The following is a 26,899-nucleotide window of genomic DNA, read 5'->3' on the forward strand; positions in this document are numbered from 1 at the left end:
GCTTGGTTTGTTTATGTAACTAAACTGTTCACACCAAAGATTTACTGACTTTCCTCTGTGGCACACAAACGATGTTAGAGATACAGCCTCAGTCACCATTCGCTTTACTGTAAGATGCTTTGAACGTGAATGGGTGTTCTTTTGTCACTTGCAAGAAAGATGTACCGGTTTGAAACGACAACTTTCATTATGGAGTGAACAATTCCTTCCTTATTCCTTATTTACTGAATTCGAGACACATCGGTGACATTTTTCAATAACTTTGTCTCGCGAGCATTTTGGTCTTGGCTTGATAAGAGGTCTGTAGAGTGATTTGAATCGAGGATGAAGTCAGACTCAGTACGGAAGTAGAAGAGCAAAGCACTCTCTCCTGTTCAGCACGACCTGAGCCTCTGAGTCACAGCACCAGAGAAACTCTGACACTTCAGTACCTGCGCTGAGAACACCACGGAGAGGTGAGACACTCATTATGAATAGAAACTATCCGAGTTTTAACTTGTCTAGCTTTAAATAGAAATGTTTGAAGTTTTCATTGAGCTAAAGTCTGTTATTCCGAAACTTTAAACTCAAAATGGTCGGTGCAGCGGCGCTTGAAATATAACCGATTACAAGATTAACTTTCAGATCTGGACTGTCGGGTAATGAATCGTTTTAATAGCATAGTTTAAATTTTGTTAGACACATTGGGAAATTTAAGATTCATTTTAGCTGAATTAAATCGATTGTTTACCATATATATAATTTTTTATATTTGGAAACAACATTGTGCGACAATGGAATGGTATGAGTGAAATGTTTGTTGTGAAATAAGACGAATACATTGTGCGACAGTTAAAAGTAAATAAGCGGCAGAGAACAATGTTAAGGATTTTATAGACTACGTATTGGTGTTCTAGACTTTATACTGACCAATTTTATTGTGCTTAATATTTAGTAAATAGATCAAAAGATTAAAAAATAGAAGATAAATCAAGTGCAATAATCTGTAGTGGCTGCATGTGTGACGTCACTGCACAGGCGGATCTTTCCTTTATTAATGAACTAACTTTAATTATGCTTCTAGGCAGCAAATACATTTCAGCAGTTTCTCATAACGTGTATAAACAATTTATTTTATTCTAAATGTCTTAAAATGTTTGACAATCAAAATTGATTGTCACAAATGAGTTTTATTAAGTGAGCCTTAAATAAGGACCACCTCAGTAACCCAGCAGGAGGCATTTAAATGCTGTGTACTTTCATCCTCAGCCTCTCTTCACTCCTCTTATTATAGGAGAGTCCAGTGCACTAAGCTCAAGTCATTTGCTCCAAGTGCATAGGGATCAAGCAGCTGCATACACCTGTGTCTTGTCCATTACCAAGCATTGCCTTTTAAGTTTTGCCATGTCAAATAAATATATTTAGCATGTTTAAAAATATCATTCAACTGTATGAAAGCTGATGTAGTTTGATGAGAGATGATTTGGTTACTTAAGTCAAAATTATATATATATATATATATATATATATATATATATATATATATTGTTTTATATATAATATAATATAATATATATATATATATATATATATATATATATATATATATATATATATATATATATATATATATATATATATATATATATATATATATATATATATATATATATATATATATATATATATATATATATATATATATGATTCACCCGTAACAATCTTATTTATTATTATTATCATCATTATTATTTTAAAAGTTCTTTAATCAAAATAACTTCCCTTTCCACTTGCAGAGACATCTCTGATGTGCTCACTGGCATGAGGGCGGGGCAACCTGTCACTCACATGAGGTCACAGCAATAGCAAACCACAACAATCTAATCAATTCCCAACGCACAATATCAAGCCCCACCCTATATTTTTCCTTGTTCAAGAAGCTGTTTCACTTGGATAATGGATATACATCAAAACAGGGAAGAAAAGATGATCACAATTTCTGTTTCATGCCGTTAACGTAACTACTTTGTGTAGTTTTTAGGGGATTTTATAGTGACTCATTTGTGTATTGACACGACTACAGTTAGTTAGTCCAAAACTGGGGTCTGAGGTCCCCCAGGGGACCACAAGGGAGTACATGGAAAAGTTTAGAGAAAATGTAAAAAAAATAATAATTAAGATTTAAACAATATATACACTGCCCTCCAAAAGTTTGGAAACGCCCTAGAAAAGTGGGGTTTTGGACAATATTGGCATGATAATTTTGACAACATAAACTATGAAAACATATTTTATTACATAAACAGTTTATACATAGAAAAAAAACTAAAATTTTCGATTCATCAAAATATCCACCATTAGCAGCTATCTGACCTAAACTGGGTTCTAATTGGTTCATTGTATTCTAAACTTAATTGGCAATCTATTGTTGAAGCTATTAAGGTGTGCTGACCCAAACATCTTTTATAAACCTGGGCCAAGTTTAAACCGGTAACCAGGCATCACAGCTGGCAAAGGGGCATGTCTGACTTTGACATGTGTATATTGCCATTACTATGTAATCAAAATGAAAATTATTATTGCTGGTCTTCAATGATAATGTCAAGTTACTGAAATGTATTTGCACCAAAAAATGATAAGGATTTATGCTGATATTGTCCAAAACCACACTTTGCTAGGAGTGTTTCCAAACTTTTGGAGGGCAGTGTACAAATTCAAATGTATTAAATAAAAAATTATTTAAATAATAAAAAAAATTATATTAAAAAATATAGCTTTCTTTTACATTTTAGCATGGAAGACCCTCTACCGAGGATGATCATAATTTGGGGGTTTTTGCATCTAATAGATTGGGTTAGGAATTGTTCATAGGTAAAGTAGGAAATAATTAAAGTGAAAGCTTAGACCAGTGAGGAATGTATGAAATTGGGAATAAAGTAGAATTAGGAGAGTAGAGACAGTGCTTGGTTGATCTGGCCCTAGACGGCTCCGCTTGTTACACAGACCGAGACGGGTTGTTAGTCAAGGTTATCGTATGGCAGGATTGTGAGGTGCTCTTAGAATCCAGATTATTATCAGCCTCAAAGAAGGTTCCCTTAAATGGCACCTGAACAAGTGCTGTCTTCTTCCTGCTGTTCATTCACAGGCAGGAAATGCAGCTTATCAGGGTAAGATTTTATCAGATTCCCTTCGTCAACTATAGTCCGATTTTCTAGTCTCAGAAAGAGTGCTGTGTGGCTGAATTGTCCAAAAGTCTTGCTTTCAGTTCGCTGGATTTGATTCTTCTTCACAGAATAGATTCTATCTTTAAGAATGTCAGGTGGCGTTCCTAACGCTTCCTCTCTTGAGTGTGTGCTCTGTGGGTATCTTCAGAAGACCAACAGTGAGTGAGACGATCAAAGAGTATCTTCACGGGTCCGGACTGCCTCAATAGTCACTTCATTTCATTCCAAAACTGATAACAACTCTGCCTTTTAAACTGCTCTTAACACCTGGAACCTGACCAATCAGATACAACAGTGCAGACATAACGCACACACACACACATTTCGCTTGTGCTCTTTAAATGTCTTGCAAACGCATTTGAAGAAAAGATTCCCCTGAATACACACCAGTATGATTGTCATCTTGGATGTAGATCTGACTATATAGACTTGAAATACTGTTATCTGCTTTTACCAACCACAAAGACTACATTTGGGAAGGTTTGTAAACTGGAATTAGCTGTAATATGTGTGAGGGTAGGTGTCTTTAAGTGTGTGTTATGGATTTGTCTGAGGTATTTTCTGCCTAAAAAAAAAAACTTACAAATTTAGTCATTATCATTCAATGACTAAACTAAGAATTTTTTTATGCTCACCAAGGCTGCATTTATTTGGTCAAAAATACTCTTGTGAAATATTATTTAAAATAACTGTTTTCTATTTGAACATATTTTAAAATGTAATTCATCCTAGCCAAGCTGAATTCTCAGTGTCATCGCTCCAGTGTTCAGTGTCACATGATCCTTCAGAAATCATTCTAATACGCTGATTTGATGCTTGATGATGAGTTGTGCAGTTTGGTATTTTTGTGGAAATCCTGATATATTTTTTAATGAATAGAAAGTTCAAAAGAACAGCATTTATAAAAATAGAAATATTTTTTAATTTTATAAATTTTCACTTTTGATCAATTTAATGCATCCATGCTGAATATTAGTGTTTAAATTATTTCTTACAAAAAAACAAAAACAAAAAAACAATGTCACCCTGTGGTTAATGCATAATTCATTTGGGAATGAGTAGATAATTCTAGTAGTCTGGACATGAGCCAGTTCTTTAATTTTACAGTGTTGGTTTTGGATGGTTGTTGGCTTGACTTTGATTGCAGAGCAGAACAGGTAGGCGTTGAGATTGAATCCAGTGACTCGTGGCGGTGAATAATTCTCCTGTCTGGTGCAGCCAGCTGGCATTTGTCAACATGTTTAATTTAATAATAAAGTTGGGCTCTTAAAGATGTGAACTTTGACCTTAAGCTCTGGGAATGTGGCACAGGAGTATTTTGTAGCTGCAGGGGGACTTAATCTGAGATGAACAGTATCATGCTGTTTTCTCCACACATGGCTGGGCTCTTCCTCTACTTTTCTCAAACACAGACGGGTAAATGATTAGTCTGATGTGACGACAGTTTGACTGGCTTAGACTTGAGCTTGCCTGTGATCAGGGGGACTACTAGGAACATTGTCTGATGCTCAATATGCCTCCTCATTGGGCTCAGGGGAGAGTTTGCCCACCCATAAACATTTTGTCATGGATTCTAGTGCAGGCCTTGACTTCTGTCAGTCATTTTATGGTGCATAAGGATACAGACTATCTTTGCAGACTTCATGCTACCTGAGTCCCTCAGCCATTAGTTTGTTAGGTTTAATCTCAAAATAGCCCTCAGTCAGCCTGGCTCTTTCCCATCCCATGTTCCTAGCTTGTCCAACCAGTGACCCTGAGGGTCAATAAAAATTGTTGCCCCACCAAATCATGAGTGAAATTCCAAGAAATCTTTCTCTCCCAAATTTGTTTTCACAGATCGTCTCTCTTACAGCTGCTTTTTCTTTGTTAGCATTCTCAAAGCCTTTTTTGGCACATGCAGTTACTCAGTAGTTGGCCTCTTCAAAGACATCCTGCAAGACTCTTTCCTCCTTTTTAATCGATTATTGTTTTGTTTATATTTCAGGGATCAAAAAATGTCCTCTAGAAGCCAGCTGCATCTCCTTCTCATGCTCCTGTTTGGCCAAGGTAAGAGTACTGTACTTGCCAGTCTGAAATACTAAAAAATTAGGTCTCTTAGTTATTTTATTTTATTTTATTTTATTTTATTTTATTTTATATTTTATTTTATATTTTATTTTATTTTATTATTTTATTTTCTATTTATTTTATTAATTTTATTTATTTTATATTTTATTTTATTTTATATTTTTTATTTTATTTTATTTTATATATATATATATATATATTATTTTTTTTATTTTATTTTTTTTTTGCAAAATGAGGAGATTTTAATATTGTTTGTTGACTTGAATTTAGATACATATCTTCAACTAGGAATTTCAGCCAGATGTTTATTACTCAAAAGGTGCGTTAACTTTTACAGCATTTTTTGCCAGCAATAGGTTTTTATCAGACTTAGAGATACAAAGCTGTTCAATAATATTTACTTTACAGTATTGTAATACTTCACTGGCTGTCCTGCTGAGGCCTCCACTAAATTCCTCTATTTGTTGGAGTGTGGAGTTCTGAATTGAGATATCTACCCATGTGTTCCTCAAATATTTTCCCATTATGTTCCTGGACATATGCCATAAATCTAAAGAGGGATTTAGTCCTTCAGACCGCTCAAATCAGGCGATAAAATGTCTCTTGGTTCCTCAGCCTGTCAGAGGGGATCACCACAGGTTTTATGGGGAGATTCACCCTGACCTAGTACAAGTTGACTTGTTCAGAGCCATACATCACTGATGCTGGTCCTCTATCATATGAAAATAACTAACTCTGACATCCCCTTTCCAATATTACTAGTCCTTTCTTCTTTAGATAAGCTTTACATTAACAGTTTGAATCACCGCAGATTAGATCATTTATTCGAAGTTGTCACAGTGTAATGTGTGTGTGTGTGTGTGTGTAAAAATGTACTATGGCTATTATTTTTATTTAATTATTTACAAAGGTTCTGAGGTATCATTTTGCTCTTTTGGAATTCTTGTGAGAATTGCAGTGTTTCAGAATGACCCAGATCCGTATTCATCTCCACCATCTGTGGAATTAAACTATTAACATTTTGTGGCTTTATAACTTTTCACTGAAGCCCCCAGCCCCTCATCTACCCGGGGGGGTCCTGCAGGTTTCTTAGGCCGTGGTCTGTTACCATGGTGAGGTGCTGAGAGCAGCCCTCCGCTTGATGGCATGAGTGTTAGGAGACAAAAGCACATGATTAAAGTGTGTGATTCTCAAGCGCACTCCACTCCACAGGAGCGTTACACTGGGACTTCACTGCCCTGGGCTGTTCACATGGCCCCTGCCTCTCAATCAGTGATTGAATGCATGAGAGAGCACGTCGCTCTGAACCCTGCTCATTCGAGTGGAAAACATGGGCCAGGACAGCCTGACCGTTCTCTTCACGTCCAGTGGGCGTTGCTGGAATGCTGATCGTTTCTGAATTATAGCGAGTTCCATACGGAGCTGTGTCTTGGGGGCATGGGTCAGATCAGCTATCTAGGAGCCGTGCTCAAATGACTCATTTGTGTAACCTGTTGTTGACTTTGACAGTGCCTGAGGGAGTACCTGGGTCAGTATCATCAAACACATGTTCAGGTCACATTTCACCTGAAAATGTTTTTATGACCATTTGAGATTTTTTTCATTATATTGTAGTTGCATTATTTTCAAGACAATTAAGCACATTTTTAACTGGTCCATCCATCCAACCAACCAACCAACCAACCAACCAACCATCCATCCATCCATCCATCCATCCATCCATCCATCCATCCATCCATCCAACCAACCAACCAACCAACCAACCAACCATCCATCCATCCATCCATCCATCCATCCATCCATCCATCCATCCATCCAACCATCCAACCATCCAACCATCCATCCATCCATCCATCCATCCATCCATCCATCCAACCATCCAACCATCCAACCATCCATCCATCCATCCATCCATCCATCCATCCATCCATCCATCCATCCATCCATCCAACCAACCAACCAACCAACCAACCAACCAACCAACCAACCAACCAACCAACCAACCAACCAACCAACCAACCAACCAACCAACCAACCAACCAACCAGCCAACCAACCAACCAACCAACCAACCAACCAGTGTTTTTTAAATATTTCAGTAAATTTTTCAAAAATAGGCAGTACAAGAAATACTATCATGATGTATAAAAATAATTTAAGTAATACATTATAATATTTTTTCCCTGTTACAACGACAATAAGATTTTTTTGCATTACATTTACATGGTTTGGGGGGTGGTGCTTAATTGTTTTAAAATACTTGAACAATTTAACAAACTTTAACAATCCTAAAAATGGGTTGTTTTTTAAAGGGGAAGAGTTGTTGTAGTACAGTGTTGTTACCATGCCGTCTTTTTACGTCAGACTGCTTCAGAAAGGATGGTCAATTCAATGCTGGATTTGCACAAAAGATTAACATGACGGCACATGCTAGTTGATGAGTTGAAGCAACTACATTAATTTATCCACTAACCATTCAGAAACATCCAGTTACATTTGAAAAATTGTTACTTCTTCCTGAGTCTCTCCATCAGTGTCCGATTCCGGTTTGAACAATGTTAGGCTGAACACTGTTACTGACAATCGTCATTTTGGCTGCGTGAGATTCTCCAGTTTTGTTGTACTTGAGCAACCGAAACACAAGCTGTTAAAGCTCCACCCTCTTCTGGAAAGGGGGCCAAGAGCAGCAGCTCATTTGCATTTAAAGGAACACACACAAAAACATCTTGTTTTTGCTCACACCCAAATAGGGGCAAATTTGACAAGCTATATTAAATCATCTGTGGGGTATTTTGAGCTGAAACTTCACAAACACATTCTGGGGAGACCAGAGACTTACATTACATCTTGTAAAAGGGGCATTATAGGTGCCCTTTAAAGTATATCTAATTTCTTTTGATTTTTGGGTGATTCTTGACAGGTTTTATTAGTTTACAAGCTTTTAATTTTTAAAATGTTCTTTTTTTTAAATCTATTTTTAAAATAAAAAATTTAAAAAAAAAAATAGTTTGTCTAATACCTATTAACTACTAACTACAGTATCTCTTTCTTTATAGTTTGGTCCATTTTCTCTGTGCAGGAAATGCAAACAGATCTTGAAACCATTATGAAAATCAACGCTGCTGGAGAAAGTGAGTGTTGATTTTTTTTCTTTCTCAGCCAGAAAACCAGGTGACAACTCCTCAAACATTTACAAAGCAGCACTTTAGTGCAGAGGAATAATGAGAAACACTGATCTAATGCCAGTGTGTGTCCATTTAAATGTGTGAGGGAGTCAAAAACCAGTGTTTACTTTTACTTTAGTTTCATATTAAAAGTGTGAAAGAATGAATCCACATAGACATAGGCTGTGTATTTATTTAGCTGTAGTTTGGGGCCAAAATACCCCTAAGTTAGCTAAATCCTGTCTTTAGAAATTATAAGTAGCATAAAAACAATACTTGTCTATGCTATGTCTACATTTGTATAGCTAGGTAAATGTGTTTGTGTGCTGTGCAGACAGCGGCATGCCGTCTCTGTCTAATCACCTTCTTTATGACAGACGGCGGGTTCCAACATGACAGCTACATGGATTATAATTTAGCCGGTTGACTAGCACAAACTTGCTGTAATGTGTTTGTGAGTATTTATCTCTGCTTGAACATGCCACAGGTGACCTTTGAGCTCCTTAAAGGTGTCAAAAATAGGCCAGTGTTTATGTGAACATGTAAGTGTTGCTGTTTTGCATCACTGCTGTGTTATTTTAGTGTGGCATTGGGTTAATCAGTCTTGACTTTATTTCATTAGTGACCATTGAGTAGGTAAAGTTGGAATTCAGATGGTAAGGTTTGTGTTTTCTTCTGTGTGTGGTCAGTGATGCAGTGCTCTGCAGCGATGGATGTTCTCTTTGTGATGGACAGTTCCTACAGCGTTGGGAAAGGAGGATTCGAACGATCCCGGCACTACATGTTGAAGCTGTGTGAGGCTCTCGATGTCAGCCCAGGCAAGGTCAGACTGCATAAAAGTTCAACCAAAAGTAGGCTAAAGTGTTGTTTCAATCCATTATGCTGTAATGAAAGTAATGAAAGTTTATAGTGATCAGGGGTAATCAAGGATAAAAACAACACTGATGACAAAATCAGTGAATAATGACTAATTATTGTGAATAGTTGATCTATTTTTGTCACATAAAGATATCATTAGACTTCAGAAGACATATAAGCATATAAGTTACATTTATATTTAAATTTATCGTACTTATGTTGTTTATCATATCTTTTGGAATATGACAGCCATTGATCGCTACAAAAAATAGCATCATACAGGATTGGAACGACATAATATGGAAGCTTGTTTCCAAAATGGAATAAAAAGAAATTAAAAAAAGTAATTGCAACTTTTTATCTCACAATTCTGATTTTTTCCCTCACAGTTGCGAGTTTATCTCACAATTCTGAGAGAAAAAGTCATTATTGTGGGAATTAAACTCGCAGTTGCGAGAAAAAAGTCAGACTTATTTCTCAAAAAAAAGTTTTATATGAGATATAAACTCTCAATTGCAATTGTGAGATATAAACTTTCATTTGCGAGAAGAAAAGTCAGAATTGCGACTTCTGACTTCCAGCGGAAACAAGCCTCCATAATATTAGGGTGATAATGACAGAATTTCATTATTGGATGAACTATTCTTTTAATTCTTGCATGCCGTTTCTTAAATTCTGGCATCATTATGTTGAATAATTATGTTGGTTTCCTCTTCATGTTTGTGGTGTTTTACTGCGTTCACTGTTTTGGGCAGGTGAAAGTTGGCGTGGTTCAGTTTGGTTCCACACCCAAACTGGAAATCAGTCTAGACTCCTACAAGAGCAAGGAGGAGCTGAAGAAAAAGATGAAGAAAATCCACTATAGGTACAGAGATTAGTGTTATTGTGAGTCTATCAGGGCTTCCTGTGGAGGATGAGAAATATCTCACTCCATTTTATATCTTTGAGACTTTGTTGACACGGACACAGACATGGGGACTGGAGTTTACATTACACTCTCAACATGTGTGTGCATGTGTGTCTGAATGCACTGTGTCGTGATGGATGACTTGATGAGGTTGAATTAATGGTTTTTGTGGTGTGCAGGGTTCTGTAATGACTAGTAGCTGAATTACACTCTGAGCACACAGCTGGCCTAAACCTCATCACCCAGTCAGGACATACCACATCTCCCTCGACAAGCTGTGAAATTACCGTTTCAGAATGCCACTCCATGAAAATATCACCACTTGTCTGTCTAGCTGAGCAACTGTGAGAAAAGATGATGGAGAAAAGCCCAGCTGTGCACATGCCTGTCTCTCCACTGGCAGTTTGTCAATATCCCCTGTAGGGTGAGGAGATCATGTATTTCAGCACTGCATAAAGGAGCATTGTCAGTAGTTGACAGTGAAAAATATTGCTGTTATACCGTAGTTTAAAAAGTTACTCATGATGAAAGTGGATTTGGTATTTCCTTATATACTATCAGTATTATAAGACAATTTCTGAGAAACAATTCTGTATAAGGTCACTTTTGATTGGTGACCTTGAAGTAGTACATTCTACAATCTTAAATATTTCTTCAGTTTACATCAACATTTTTCTATGGTTTACATTTTCCATTAATCTTAAAGGGATAGTTCACCCCAAAATTAAAATGATCCCACGATTTACTCACCCTCATGCAATCCTATGTTGATGGCTATTTTCTTTCAGACGAACACAGTCAGAGTAATATTAAAGGTCCCGTTTTTCGTGGTTTTTTTGAAGCTTTGATTGTGTTTATAGTGTGCAATATAACATGTGTTCATGTTTCGCGTGTAAAAAAACACAGTATTTTTCACATAATTTACTTCTCTGTATACCGCTGTTTCCACTGTCATAAAAACGGGCTGATGACTTCCTTGTTTCATGAAGTCCCTCCTTCAGAAATACGTAACGAGTTCTGATTGTGCCAGCGGTTCCTGTGTTGTGATTCGACAGCAGTTTAGCGCTCCTTGCCCGGAAATCCTTTCTTACCATAACGTGGAGATGCACGCGCTCAGTGTTATTGTAAACATGTCTTTAATTTTACCCTATCAATTTGAGCCGGAATCAGACCCGGTGATTGGACTGCGGGATGAAAATAACAGCGTTTCGATGACATGGCGACAAACACACTCGACAAACGCAACTCTTGTGTATTCCTGTGGGCGGAGGTTAGTCAAAAAACTGTTTTAGTGACGTCATTAAAGAAGGAAGTAGAGGGATGTAGTCCAAACTGGCCGTTCGATGTAGGCGACTTCTGTTAAATAAAATATCTCGCTTGGCATTGAACTTTGAGCTTTAAAATTTTACAGATTTGATTTATACTCTAACAACAACATTACACACTAACTAAAGTTTGAAACATGGGATCACGAAGAACGGGACCTTTAAAAAATATCCTGCCTCTTACAAGCTTTTTAATGGAAGTGAATGGGGTTCAAGTTTTTGAAGCCCAAAAAAGTGCATCCATCTATCATAAAAGTAATCCATACGGCTTCAGGGGGTTAATAAAGGCCTTCTGAAGTGAAGCGATGGGTTTTTGTAAGAAAAATATCCATATTTAAAACTTTATAAATTATAATAACTGGCTTCCGGCAACCAGTTCCGGTGGAAGAGTGACCTCTGACCCGACATATGACGTATTGGCGAATGCAGAAGCGCAGAGGATAGAGCAAAACAAAACACCGATCACAAATTAGAAGTCTAAAATGAGAATTTTTAAAGAGAAATGTTGGAGGATTTCTAGCTTACTCTACTCCTACATTCTACGTTGGGTCAGAGGTCACTCTTCCGTCGGAACTCAACTTGCATACCAAAGCCAGTTATTATAGTTTATAAAGTTTTAAATATGGATATTTCTCCTTACAAAAACCCATCACTTCGCTTCAGAAGGCCTTTATTAACCCCGTGGAGCTGTGTGGATTACTTTTATGATGGATGGATGCACTTTTTTGGGCTTCAAAATCTTGAGCTCCATTCACCACCATTATAAAGCATGAATGAGCCAGGATATTTTTTAATATAACTCCGACTGTGTTCGTCTGAAAGAAGATAGTCATATCCACCTAGGATGGCTTGAGGGTGAGTAAATCATGGGATAATTTTAATTTTTGGGTGAACTGTCCCTTTAATACCATAAAACCCTTAGATTTTGAACCCTTAATTTTCAGTGTGCTGCTCCAGACTTTTGGACCCCCATTCTATGTCAGAAAAATTTTTGATATTTTCATTCTTGTGTTGTGATTTGGTTGCAATTTCTACACCAGTTTCTTAATCAACTGGCCAGTTAACCGTTAACTCCAATTAATGTATCAAGTGTTAATTTATGAAGTACTGGAGTTTGAATCAACCCAAATATAAAGATGCAGCCTGTGTGAACCTGAGAGTGCTGTAATTGGTTTAGGTTTCATCATGCGGGGTGCTTTAAGGACACAGTGAACTGAAGGGAACTAAAGGCTTCTGTGTTATCCTAAGACTTCTAAAGGGGCTGCTATAGTTAAATTAATGAGATTAGAGCAGACTGTCATCTTCATTTTGCAGTGTGAAGTTGACTGTGCTGCTGTGGGTATCTGATTTACTGTTCTCAACAGAGAAGGTGTGACAAGCCACAAAGCTCAGTAATAAAGACTGGAATATCATGTCACAGTAATTCATTTTGATATAGTAATCTCTTAGTTTTATGCCTTAAAAAGGCAAACTGTTTAAAGTGAGTCTGTCTCTTTCTCTCACTCAGAGGTGGAAGTACACAGACAGGTCTGGCTCTGAAGTTCGTTCTGAGGAAGGGGTTTTCCGGCGGACGCAATTCCACAGTGCCACGCGTCGTCATCCTCTTATCTGACGGAAAGTCCCAGGGGGCAGTGCAGCTGGCTGCCTCGGAGCTCAAGCTTTCTGGAGTGGCTCTGTTTGCCGTGGGGATCCGTTACCCCAGGTAACGCACAACATTTCCACTGACTTCAATCATGGAATAAAATCTTCACATCTCTAATTACCCACTTCAACAAAACCTGTCAAGAACATAAATGTTTGTATATATACATTATTATTATATAGATTTCAAAAGTTTTTTTTTTTTTTTTTTTTAATTTTGATGATTAGAGCATACAGCTCATGAAAGTCCAAAATCCAGTATCTCAAAATATTAGAATATTTCCTAAGATCAATCAAAAAATGGATTTGCAAAACAGAAAAGTTCAAGTTCTTTAAAGTATGTTCATTTGTGCACTCAATACTTGGTCGGCAGCACATTTTACAGCAAATGATTTACTCCTAGCACAAATTACAGCATCAGTGAAGTGTGGCATGGAAGTGATCAGCCTGTGGCACTGCTGAGGCACGATTGAGCCTTCAGATCATCTGTATATTGTTGGATCGACTGTTCCTCATCTTTTTCTTGAAAATATCCCATAGATTCAGGGGTCAGGCATGTTGGCTGGCCAATAAAGCACAGTAATATCAAGGTCAGCAAAGCACTTGGAAGTGCTTTTTGCACTGTGGGCAGGTGCTAAAGTCCTGCTGGAAAAGGAAATCAGCATCTCCATAAAGCTTGTCAGCAGATGGAAGCATAAAGTGCTCCAAAATCTCCTGGAAGATGGCTGCATTGACTTTGCACTTGATAAAACACAATGGACCAACACCAGCAGACGTCACAGCCCCCCCAAATCATTACTGACTTCAGAAACTTCACACTAGACTTCAAGCAGCTTGGATTCTGTGCCTCTCCAGTCTTCCTTCAGACTCTGGGACCATGATTTCAACATGAAATGCAAAATTTACTTTTATCTGAAAAGAGGACTTTCGACCACTGTTCACTGTCCAGTTCTTTTTCTCCTTAGCCCAGGTAAGATGCTTCTGACGTTGTTTCTGTTTCAGAAGTGGCTTGGTAGTCCTTTTCCTGAAGATGTCTGAGTGTGGTGGCTCTTGATGCGCTGACTCCGGCTTCATTTGACTAATTGTGAAGCTCTCCCAAGTGTTTGAATCGGCTTTACTTGACAGTATTCTCAAGCTTGCGGTCATCCCTGTTGCTTGTGCACCTTTGCCTACCCAATTTCTTCCTTCCAGTCAACTTTGCATTTAATATGCTTTGATACATCACTCTGTAAACAGCCACCCCATTCAGTAATGACCTTCTGTGACTTACGCTCTTTGTGGAGGGTGTCAATGATTGTCTCCTGGACCATTGCCAAGTCAGCAGTCTTCCCCATTAGTGTGGTTTCAAAGAACAAGAGATACCCAGAATTTATACTGTAGGGGTGGTCATTTAACGAAACTCAAATGTAAATAATCTAATATTTTGAGATACTGGATTTTGGACTTTCATGAGCTGTACGCTCTAATCAACAATTTTACTTTAGGGTTTAGGGAATCTAGTATAAATGAAAGTTTCATTTTTAAATATAATTTACAATAAAAAATTAACTTTTTCACGATATTCTAATTATATGACCAGCACCTGTATAATAATATATATAAGAAATTACAAAAAAAGGTAAAACCATGTTATTTTTCTGTGCTTTTTAGTTAGTGATTGTTTTGAAACATTTTGCAGGGACAGGTGCAGTCATATTTTAAATGTTTTCAGCTCTATTAGTCAGTGAACTGATGTGCTGACAGCTCTCAGACACACTAACAGGTGTGTTACTGCACACTAAAAGGCTGCTGACAGCCTGGATGTGTGTTGTTACTGTTGGTTAGGCTGCAGATAGCGTAATTCCTGTCTTCTCTCTTTACTTCGAGGCTTTATGGCAGCTTCCCAACAGGTGCAGCAGGAAGAGAGAAACTCAGTGGATAAACTCACCTTAATGGCCATATCTAACAGCTGGGAGTCTATCAGTGTTGTTTTTGGGTGGATTACAGTGACATTTGGATAAATGAAACCCCTCAGAGCTCTTGCAGCACCATATGCTCTGACAGCTCAAAATGTATCGGCAGAATTTTAATGCACCATATGTTCTGTAATGTAAATCTGGAAATGACTGCATGACCAACACTACTGTTCAAAAGTCTAACGTCCGCAAGAATTTTTTCAAAGAAATCAGTTATTTTAAGAGCATAAGAGACTTCTTTCCAAATCATTTTTACAAACTTTTAAACAGCAGTGGATTGATTTTTTTTTAAATATATAATGATATAATATATAATATATATAATAAATGTCCCTACTGCCTGGCATATATCATTAAACAAGATATGGCCCATTATAACCAGTCAGAAAAGTTAGCCAAGACAAATGCATTTTTTTGTATAGTGTTTTACAGAAAATCATGCATTGTCTTTCTCTTGTAAGGTGGGAAGAGCTCCGTGAATTGGCAAGCAGCCCATCGGATACACATGTGTTCTTCGCTGAGCACTTCAGTGATGCTGTAAACGGATTATTCACCTCCCTCACCACCTCCTCCTTCTGCACTGCCGTACCTTCAGGTAAAAAAACTCATCTGTGACTCAATCAACAGCGCCATTTGGGTTTATGAACAGCGAGTGACATTTCCTGCACTGTGATATCTGCAGGGTGTAAGGTGGAGTCTTACCCGTGTGTGCAGAAAACCCTGGAGACGGTAAAAGAGCTTCAGGGAAACTTCATGTGCTGGAAAGGGTCTAAGGGATATTCACCATACACATCCCTCTGCCCTCATTACAGGTAAATGACATGAATTGAACAAAATGCATGGGTCATGAGATGATTTTGATCTATGTTAATTCCATGAGATGCTGAAAACCATCTGTCTGACACATAACAATGTAGAATGACTTAATGTATATTGACTCTTTCTCACCATTATACACCAGCATTGATCATTAGTCACAGAGATGACTCAGGTCTGAGATTATGTTTGTATTGTATCATATTGTGTGTTTTTGTTCTTCTAAAGTGTCGCAGGCTCATATTAAGGTTTCATGGCCTGAGGTGAAACCTAAAGGAGATCATTAACAGAAATGGATGGAGTGAAACTGGTTTCACATTGTCTTACAGAAACCTTGACCAAAACAATGATATAGCATTATTACTGTTATTATGATCATTTAAAGGAATAGTTGACTCCAAAATGAAAATAACCCCATGATTTACTCACCCTCAAGCCATCCTAGGTGTATATGACTTTTTTCTTTCTGATGAACACAATCAGAGTTATATTAATAAATATCCTGACGCATCCAAGATTTAGAATGGCAGTGAGCGGGACCAATGAGTATGAAGCTCAAGAAAGTGCATCCATCCATCAAAAATGTACTCCACACAGCTTCAGGGGGTTAATAAAGGCCTTTTGAAGTGAACCGATGCATTTGTGTAAGAAAAATATCCATATTTAACATGTTATAAAGTAAAGTAACTAGCATCCAGACCGCCTTCCGTATTCAACTTACAAAGAAAGTGTAAGACCTCTCACAGTTCAAAACGCTTACGCTACATCCTACGCCTTCTGTATTCAACTTACGAAACAAGCGAAACTAACACGCGAAATATGGCTATTTGTCTTACACAAACGCATCGCTTCGCTTCAGAAGGCCTTTATTAAACCCCTGAAGCTGTGTGGAGTACGTTTATGATGGATGGATGCACTTTTTTGAGCTTCAAACAGGTGGTTTCCTTGCCATTATAAAGCTTTGGAGTGTCAGGGTGTTTATTAATATAACTACGATTTTATTTGTCTTCAAGAAGAAAGTCATATACACCTAGGATGGCTTGAGGGTGAGTAAATCATGGGGTAACTATAATTTAAAGGTGCCCTCGAACGTTTTTTTACAAGATGTAATATAAGTCTAAGCTGTCCCCTGAATGTTTCTGTGAAGTTTCAGCTCAAAATACCCCATAGATTTTTTTTAATTAGTTTTTTTAACTGCCTATTTTGGGGCATCATTAAATATGAGCCGATTTATGCTGCTGCCCCTTTAATTCTCGTGCTCTCCGCCCACGGAGCTCACGCTTGCCTTAAACAGTGCATAAACAAAGTTTACAAAGCTAATATAACCCTCAAATGGATCTTTACAAAGTGTTTGTCATGCATGCGTCGGAATATGTGAGTATTGTATACAGTTGTGGCCAGAATTATTAGCCCCCTTCATAAATATGATCAAAGATGACTCTAAAAATAAATCTGCATTGTTTATCCTTTTGATCTTTAATTTATAAAATTAGCAAAAATCTAACCTTTCATTGAAGGAAAAGAATTGAAAGTGGGGGGGGAAATAACATTATGAAATAAATTTTTTTTCTCCAAAACATGTTGCCCACAATTATTAACACCCTTTTATTCAATACTTTTTGCAACCTCCTTTTGCCAAGAGAACAGTTCTGAGCCTTCTTCTATAACACCTGATGAGTTTGGAGAACACCCGAGAAGAGATCAGAGACAATTCCTCCATACAGAATCTCTCCAGATCCTTCAGATTCCCAGCTCCATGTTGGTGCTTCTTCTCTTCAGTTCACTCCACTCATTCTCTGTAGGGTTCAGGTCAGGGGACTGGGATGGCCATGTTAGAAGCTTCATTTTCTGCTCAGTGACACATTTTTGTGCTGGTTTTGATGTTTGTTTTGGATCATTGTCCCGACAGATGATTCAACCACAGCCCATTATAAGATTTCTAGCAGAAGTGGTCAGGTTTTGATTTTTTATCTGTTGGTATTTGATAGAATCCATGATACGATATATCTGAACAAGTTGTCCAGGACCTCCAGCACAAAAATAGGCCCACAACATTAAATATCCAGCAGTATATTTAACCGTGGGCATGGGGCACTTTTTATCCATGTGTGCACCAAAACCATCTGGTGGGTTTGCTGCCAAGAAGCTCTTGTTTTAGTTTCATCTGACCATAGAAGCTCGTCCCGTTTGAAGTTCCAGTCTTGTCTGACAACTGAATATGCTGGAGATTGTTTCTGGATGAGAGCAGAAGATTTTTCTTGAAACCCTCCCGAACAACTTGTGGGGATGTAGGTGCTTTTGATAATTTTTTTTAGGCTTTCTGAGATTCAAGACTCAACTAATCTCTGTAATTCTCCAGCTGTGATCCTTGGAGAGTCTTTGGCCACTTAAACATTCCTCCTCACTGCGCATTAGGATGATTTAGACACATATCCTCTTTCAGTCAGATTTGTAACGTCTTTAGTTGATTGGAACTTCTCAATTATTGCCCTGATAGTGGAAATGGGGATTTTCAATGCTTCAGCTATTTTCTTACAGCCACTTTCTATTTTGTGAAGCTCGACAATCATTTGCTACACATCAGAACTGTATTCTTTGTTTTTTCTCATTGTGATGAATGATTAAGGGAATTTGGCCTTTGTGTTTCTTCATGTTTATACTCCTGTGGAACAGGAAGTCATGGCTGCACAATTTCATGTTCATGATCACCCCGGTGAGCTAAAAATTTTTTAAATATGAATAGGAATATACTTCAGAGATATTTTAATCATAAAAAATTCTAGGGGTGCTAATAATTGTGGGCAACGTGTTTTGGAGAAAAACATTTATTTCTTAATGTTATTTTCCCCCCACTTTCAATTCTTTTCCTTCAATGAAAGGTTAGATTTTTGCTAATTTTATGAATTAAAGATCAAAAGGATAAACAATGCAGATTTATTTTTAGAGTCATCTTTGATCATATTTATGAAGGGGGCTAATAATTCTGGCCACAACTGTACTGTTATATTGTTTACATTTGATTCTGAATGAATTTGAGGTTGTGCTCCGTGGCTAACGGCTAATGCTACACTTTTGGAGAGATTTATAAAGAATGAAGTTGTGTTTATGAATTATACAAACTGCAAGTGTTTAAAAATGAAAATGGCGACGGCTCTTGTCTCCGTGAATACAGAAAGAAACGATGGTAACTTTAACCACATTTAACAGTACATTAGCAACATGCTAACGAAACATTTAGAAAGACAATTTACAAATATCACTAAAAATATCATGTTATCATGGATCATGTCAGTTATTATTGCTCCATCTGCCATTTTTCGCTATTGTTCTTGCTTGCTTACCTAGTCTGATGATTCAGCTGTGCTGCTCCAGATGTTAATGCCTGCCCTTGTCTAATGCCTTTCATAATGTTGGGAACATGGGCTGGCATATGCAAATATTGGGGGCGTACACCCCGACTGTTATGTAACAGTCGGTGTTATGTTGAGATTCGCCTGTTCTTCGGAGGTCTTTTAAACAAATGAGATTTATACAAGGAGGAAACAATGGAGTTTGAGACTCACTGTATGTCATTTCCATGTACTGAACTCTTGTTATTTAACTATGCCAAGATAAATTAAATTTTTCATTCGAGGGCACCTTTAAAGTGAACAAATCCTTTTATTATGATTCATTTTGAGGTTTAATGGCTTGAGGTGAAACATAAATGAGTTCAGAAATGTGAAACTGGATTCACATTGTTTTATAGGTATAACAAAGTTTACAGGCAGCACCCTGTTGTCTGTCACAGAACTATCTGTCCAGGTAAGACCTAAGAATCAGAATACTGAATAATGAATTTTTAATTCAGTAATCATCAAATATAATTAATAGAAATGATTCCCCCTCACTTCAGACCCCTGTGACTCTCAGCCCTGTCAGAACGGAGGGACGTGTATATCTGAGGGACTGGAGAAATACCGCTGCGAGTGTCCCACAGGCTACGGCAGTGACCCCAATTGTGGTGAGTTCACATTCATGTGCCTCTCTTCCCACACTCCTCGGCATCTAATGAGATGTCCCTGTCTCACATTCACTGTGAGCTGTGTGGGTTTTGTTTTGGTGGCTTTGGTTAGATTGCATGCGTGTGTGGGAGTTGTCACAAACAGCTCATGGTTTCACGTTACAGTGGGGGTCAGCTTTCTGGGCAGGGTCATGGTTGACTGAAATATACCTCAGAGGTCTTATGTCCTTCAGATGAAAGGGACACTCTAATTATGAGCTAATATCACTCTGTTTCCATCTACAAATGCTTCCAAAGTCAGAAAACTTGTTGCAAATGTGTTGCTTTGTGCCGTGAAATGCAACCACCAAATTCATTTCTTAAAAAAAATGGTTGGCATTATTGATATACATACAATATTGCCAAAGCATCAATACACAACAAAAGCAGTGACAAATAAATAAATATTTTATTTATTATATATTTTTATTGCCAAAGCATCAGTATACATAACAAAATTAGTGACTAAATGATAAATAATAAATATTAAAATAATAATAAATATTATTGTAACAAATAATAATCATTATTTTTTATTCATATTAATGTTTTACAAAATATTAAAAATAAAAATGCATTTAAAATATGATATCTTAAAGCCATTTTTTGGATTATCAGCATTATGTGTGGTCGCTGTTGCAGGCCAACAGCTGTAAAATGGCCAACTAGATTTGTTTTGTTTTTATATACTATGCCATAATAATAGTACTATAATTAAAATAATGGCACAGCAGCCTCCAAAAACATTTAAAGATTAGCAAAAACATTAAAGAAATTAGTGTCAAATGTGTGTAGTTATTTCTGACCACACAAATATACATGGATTTTCTAGAATGGGGCTGGTAGTTTCCTAAATGAGATTCAGAGAAGCTGTCATCAGTCTCCAAGAGTTCCATTGTAACACTGACATAGAATCCTCCAGCCAATCAGAACATGATGACACACATAACCTCCTGCTGTCAGTCAGTGTGAATGACATTACAGGCAGGGGTTAGATCAGATGACCCCACTTAGCTGCAGAGTGAGAGATGGACCTTTTGTTTGTTTATGCCCTTCATAAATGCATTTTTGCATGCGTTAATGGGTAAAAGAGAGTAGAGCCCCAACTACGTCCTTTCCTCCTTAAACAATGTTATGGCTCACATGAGCCTAACTAAAGTCTAATATAAACACAAGATAATGTAGAATGGTATGTTAAAGGTGGTACAGAGGATGTTTTCGTCGACTGAGTTTTTGAAATGAGCGCATGTGGAAGAACAACCCCCCTCCTTCAGTGTTTGTTTACCACCGGCATTCGCTGTGTTATTAAACCGGGCACACATTTAACGACTAGCTAAAACATTCTAAGACTGTGCTCAACATACAGCGATTGTTTCCTGCTCCTGAAGCAGATTTATATACTTTCACAAGGAATTTGAACACCGACTGTAATCGCAGACTGAACGCAACTGGCTCTGACTGGACGCGTTTGAGCGCGATCAGTCATAAGTATCAATTTACATTCATAATCGGCCTTACAATCGTTAAGTGTGTGCGCGACCTAAAGCCGTGGATTCATTATGTCGGACTCACCGCAGGTGACTCATAATCTGCAGTTGTTACTCCTGTCTCCTGACAAAAACATTGCATGCGGAGTGTGGAAAGTTACTAGAGCGCGCAGCCGCGCGTCTCTCACAAGGAACGTCATGGCATTGATTGACAAGCCAGAGGGCCAATCGTTCACGCGATCACGCTGATGTTTTTAAGTCCCTACCTCGTGCACAGATGATGTATATTAATATTATTCCTTTCAGTGCACCTAATAAATAGTCTTTTATCAGTTAGTAAAGACAGTTTCAAGTAATATTGCAAAAATGTATAAAACAAAACATCCTCTGTACCACCTTTAAGCATGTTCTTTAAATCTGAGAATCCAAATGTATGTCAATCTTAACCGTATCCTCTTTTTCCAGCTCCCATTCTGAGTTTCGACTGCTCCGTGGATGTGCTCTTCCTGGTCGAGGGCTCCTCTGCTCTTACTCTGGAGGGTTTCCTGCGCTTCAAGTCCTTCCTGAAGCGTTTCATGCAGGCTGTACTGAGCTCTGACACCCCTGTAAAGATGGGGTTGGCCCAATATGGCAATGACGTGAAGATCGAGGCCAAAATTGGGGAGCACAGAGACCCGGCAAAGCTGATCCAGGCTGTTGAGCGTCTGCAGTATCGTGGTGGGCAGGCCAAGGCTGGAAACGCCCTTCGCTACGTCACACGCAATGGCTTCCAGAGCACACCCGTGTTTGCCGACGTTCAGGACGACCTGCCGCGAGTGGTAGTGCTGCTCACGGGGACGCCCTCGGCGGACCCTGTGGTGGAGCCAGCGAAGTACGCACGGGACAGGGAGATCTTCATCATCGGTGTAGCGCCAGAGCGGATGAGGGCTGAAATAAACAACATAACAGGAAACCCCCAGCGCACCATCACATACCAGTCACCTGACAGATTGAGCGCTAAGATCCCAGAACTAAGAGCCAAAATTTGCAGTGTCGACAACCAGGGTAGAGATCTGAACCTTTGTTCATTCTCTGATTTTTTTTTTTTTTTTTTTATCTAAATTTACATAGATTGTTGAACCTCAAGGAATAGTTCACCCATCATTTTAATGAATTACTCACTCTGGAGTCAGTCAATATTTCCTTTCTTTATGTTTTCCATCTAATGTTTGGACCATTTTCACAGACTGTGATGACGTGTTTCCACAATTATGAAAAATATATGTTAACAAAGCATTTTCCTCAACACTAACGAAGATGAAAATGTGCATCATCATGATAATTCATCAATTTAATCAAAACATACTCCTGACAATAATGACAAAGACATCTCCTATACAAGATATTAATAATACACTTTCAGAGTTTTAAATCTAGAAATAATATGATTATTTATAATTCAATAATAATCAGTAATGTCTGGGATTGACTTGCTTGAGAACTAGGGCTGTTCAATGATAACCGTGGTTATCGTGTACAAAATAAGAGTCTGTGTTTACGTAATATATGTGTGTTTGTTTTGTGTATAATTATTATGTATATATAAATACACACACATACATGTATATATTTAAGAAATATAAGCAGGTATGTATAAATATATTTATATTTTTATATATTTAAATTATATATAAATGTAAATATTTGTATAGAAATATAAGATATTTTTCTTAAATATATACATGTATGTGTGTGTATTTATATATACATAATAATTATACACAAAACAAACACACATATATTACATAAACACAGACTCTTATTTTGTACACGATAACCACGGTTCTATTGAGAACACATAATTTCTTGGTGAACGCAAAGGTTTTGTGAGGGAATGCAAAACTATTGTGAAACGTAATAATAATAGCTTTTGAGAGGGAATGCAAAGGTTTTGCTAGCGAAAATGTTTATCGGGGGAACAAAAAGTTTGCGAGCAAAGATTTTGTGAGCGAAGGAATGCCAAAGCTTTGCGAGTGAACAGTTTTTTCAGGGGAACGCAAAACTTTTGTGAAACTTTTAATACAAATTTTGAGCAAAGGCAAAAGTTTTGTGAGGGAATGCGAAGAATTTGCAAGTGGACACGCGAGTGTAAAGAAAACTTTTGCAAACAAACGCAAAATTTCTTGGAGGAACGCAAAGGTTTTGCAGGCAAACACAAAGTGTCTCAGGGAAACGGAACAACTTTTGAGAGAAAAAACAAAATATTTATCTCATTTCTCATGTTTTTTCCCATTACCATGTCCTTTCTGTTACAATAGCAAACCACTGATTCAACGATCCAATCAAATCCCGATGGACAAAATGAAGTCCCGCCCTACATTTATTCTTGTTGGAGAAGCCGATTCACTCAGATATACGTCACAACAATCTCAAGTTCTGTTACATGTCGACTTTTGAATATGCTCTATTCATAGCAACGCACTAAAATGACATTGAATATCTAAAGCAGCATTTCCAAAACACGTTCTTTGGAAGGTGAACTATTCTTTTCAGTTTGGTTATGTTTTTTTTTTTTTACTGTTATACTAATGCCTTTTTGTCTTTGTTAGGCTGTCTGGGTCAAGCTTTGGACCTTGTTTTTGTGCTGGACGCCTCCAGTGGTGTAGGCAAAGACAATTTCGTCCACTTTCAAGACTTTGTTCGGAGCACCTCAGTGCAGTTTGACATCAATCGTGATGTGGCTCAGGTGGGACTGGTGGTTTATGGGCGGCGGCCCGTCACGGTCTTTGACCTGGACAAGTATGACTCGGGCTCGGCTGTGCTGAGGGCAGTGGGAGACGCTGCTTTTCTGGGTGGGAAGGCCTCTACAGGTTCAGCCCTGCTCCATGTGCTCTCCCAAAGCCTGACGGTGGGGAAAGGAGCACGACCTGGAGTCAACAAGGCCGTGGTAGTGCTCACTAATGGGATGGGTGCAGAGGATGCAGCGGTGCCCGCCCAGAAGATCCGTGATAGCGGAGTGTCAGTGTTTGCGATCGGAATCGGGGACATGCAGCAAGAGGTTCTCTTCCGCATCGCCGGCTCTGAGGATCACATGATCTCTGTACCTTCATATGATGACCTGAAATACTCTGAAGATGTGCTGGTACAGATGGTGTGTGCAGGTAAGACAGCGCAAATAAAATGTTAAGAAAAAATGTTCATCTCTTATGTATACTGTTGCTTGCTTTCTACAGACGTGAAGAAACCTGTTAACCTGTGCAGTCCCAACCCCTGTATGAACGATGGCATCTGTGTGCTACTCAACGGCAGCTACCGCTGTGAATGCCGCGGGTGGAAGGGTCCACACTGCGAAACACGTCAGTAACTACTAATTAGTCTTTGTACTAGTAATGGATATTCTTGTTTTCCAGCATATGGGAAGCTGACAAGTATGTAGGGTTTTTTCACCGTTTTTAATGGAATCTGAATTTTCAGAATCATTACTCCAGTTTCAGTGTCGCATGATCCTTCAGAAATCATTCTAATATACGGACTTGGTGCTCAAGAAACATTTCTTATTATTAGCAATGTTGAAAACAGTTTTGCTGCTTAATATTTTTGTGGAAACCATGATACATTATAAAATTCAAATAGATTTTTTTTACATTTAATTAATCTTTGCTGAATAAAACTGTTCATTCCTTTTTTTTTTTTTATTAAAAATTGAGATTTATACATCATGAAAATAAGCTTTGCAATGATAAATAAATAATCTTTCAATTGATGTATGGTTTGTTAGAATAGGACAATATTTGAGATACAACTATTTGAAAATCTGGAATCTGAGGGTGCCAAAAAATAAAAATAATGAGAAAAATCGCCTTTAAATTTGTCCAAATGAAGTCCTTAGCAATGCATATCCACTCACAAAAATATATATTTTTTATATATATATTTACGATAGGAAATTTACAAAATATCTTTATAGAACATGATCTTTACTTAATATCCTAATGATTTTTGGCATAAAAGAAAAATCGATAATTTTAACCCATACAATATATTGTTGGATATTGCTACAAATATGCAAACATGACTGGTTTTGTGGTCCAGGGTCACATATTGTTAGATTCATTCATGCTTAAGAAAAAAAAAAAAATTCTTTGGGGTATGAAAAATATTTGAACTAAGATACAAAATATGAAAACAAGTCAAATATTAACATGCTTTTCTCTTGGAAGGTTTGCTTTGTGAGGAAGCTTGTATGTTTATGTTCTAAAATATGATAAAAAAAAAATGGGATTAAGACCATTTTTTGCAATGCAAATCTTGGTTCTTTAACCCATCTTATAACAAATTAAAATGTCTTCACACATCGGCTTATGTTTCTCAATATGTTTTGTTCATTTTTCTGTGCCTGCTGGATGGCTCATAATTTTGGTGTTTTCAGAATGGACAGTTGGCAGGGTATATTTAGGTTTTTTGATTTACGAAATTTGTGAACTTGTTTTTCAGGAAGCAGAGAGCAGCCATCCAGAGGAGATCTCCCTAAACCAGCAGGCCTGAGGCGGCGTCAGCACAAGAGTGAAAAAGAGCTGCTGCAGAGCTACAGGGAGCATCGCAGGAGACACGCGTCCCGAAAGGGTTAGAATTCTACAATTCACTCTGGTGGTGAACACACAGTCCAGACGACACTCCAATGCATCTATTTCATGAATTTTGTAAATGCGTTTACTGCCTTAAATGAGGATTTTTTTTTTTATTAATAGTCAATCTTAACTCTTTCCCTGCCATTGACGGAATTTTCCGGCAAGCCATGTTTTCACTGTTATATGGTAGAGGGAGCTATTACGCATCTTCTGAAAGAGTACGTAATCTCCAGATCAAAACACAGGCAAAAAGAAGCAGAAACAAGCAATAAAACCACTGCTTATGCGTGTTGTTACAAAAATGTGATTTTCTCTCAAATGTTGCGTTTTTTTTATGAAACTTACCCACATTCAAGTGTTGATTAAAAAAAAAAAGAATGCATGTAGCTAGAATAAAATGTTTTTTTTATTATTATTGGTTATTTTTTTTCAAAAAGCAGAGGCTCTGTTCTTTCTTTAGATATATTGCATGTTCAGGTATTCATACAACAAAGTATTTTGGGGGACCATGGGGGGCAGTGGCTGGCAACTTTTTGAAAAAATGCTGGCGGGGAAAGAGTTAAGGAGTTTTGAGGCTGTTTGTATTGTTTATTCAGCACTGAAGACCCTTTATGAACATGTTTTCTGTCTGAGATTTGGACTTGCTTGTGATCTGTCATATTGAAAAATCCTTGTGTAACAGAAAGCCTCATGTTAGAGGCTTATGATTTTGATCATATTTATTTTTTTATCAGCTACAGTGATGCATTTGTCTATTGTAAAGCTATTAAATTTTTTTTTCCATAACTTTGTCTAACTCAAATACTTTCTACTTACTGGGAAAAAAAA

At 37.6% G+C, this 26,899-nt stretch overlaps 1 protein-coding gene across 1 annotated transcript; it reads left to right on the forward strand.

Moving 5' to 3' along the window:
- The first annotated feature begins 20 nt into the window (after positions 1-20).
- Positions 21-26,857, forward strand: vwa2 (von Willebrand factor A domain containing 2). Its single transcript, XM_048170544.1, has 14 exons — positions 21-455; positions 5,188-5,249; positions 8,326-8,400; positions 9,123-9,256; positions 10,047-10,156; positions 13,031-13,225; positions 15,581-15,714; positions 15,802-15,931; positions 19,684-19,739; positions 19,831-19,938; positions 21,930-22,508; positions 24,053-24,604; positions 24,677-24,799; positions 25,938-26,857. Exons 2-14 carry the CDS (start codon positions 5,198-5,200, stop codon positions 26,069-26,071), a joined length of 2,382 nt encoding a protein of 793 aa, XP_048026501.1. The 5' UTR covers positions 21-455; positions 5,188-5,197; the 3' UTR covers positions 26,072-26,857.
- Positions 26,858-26,899: the final 42 nt, after the last annotated feature.

Source organism: Megalobrama amblycephala, linkage group LG20 (genome assembly GCF_018812025.1).
Source record: "Megalobrama amblycephala isolate DHTTF-2021 linkage group LG20, ASM1881202v1, whole genome shotgun sequence".
Taxonomy (NCBI): domain Eukaryota; kingdom Metazoa; phylum Chordata; class Actinopteri; order Cypriniformes; family Xenocyprididae; genus Megalobrama; species Megalobrama amblycephala.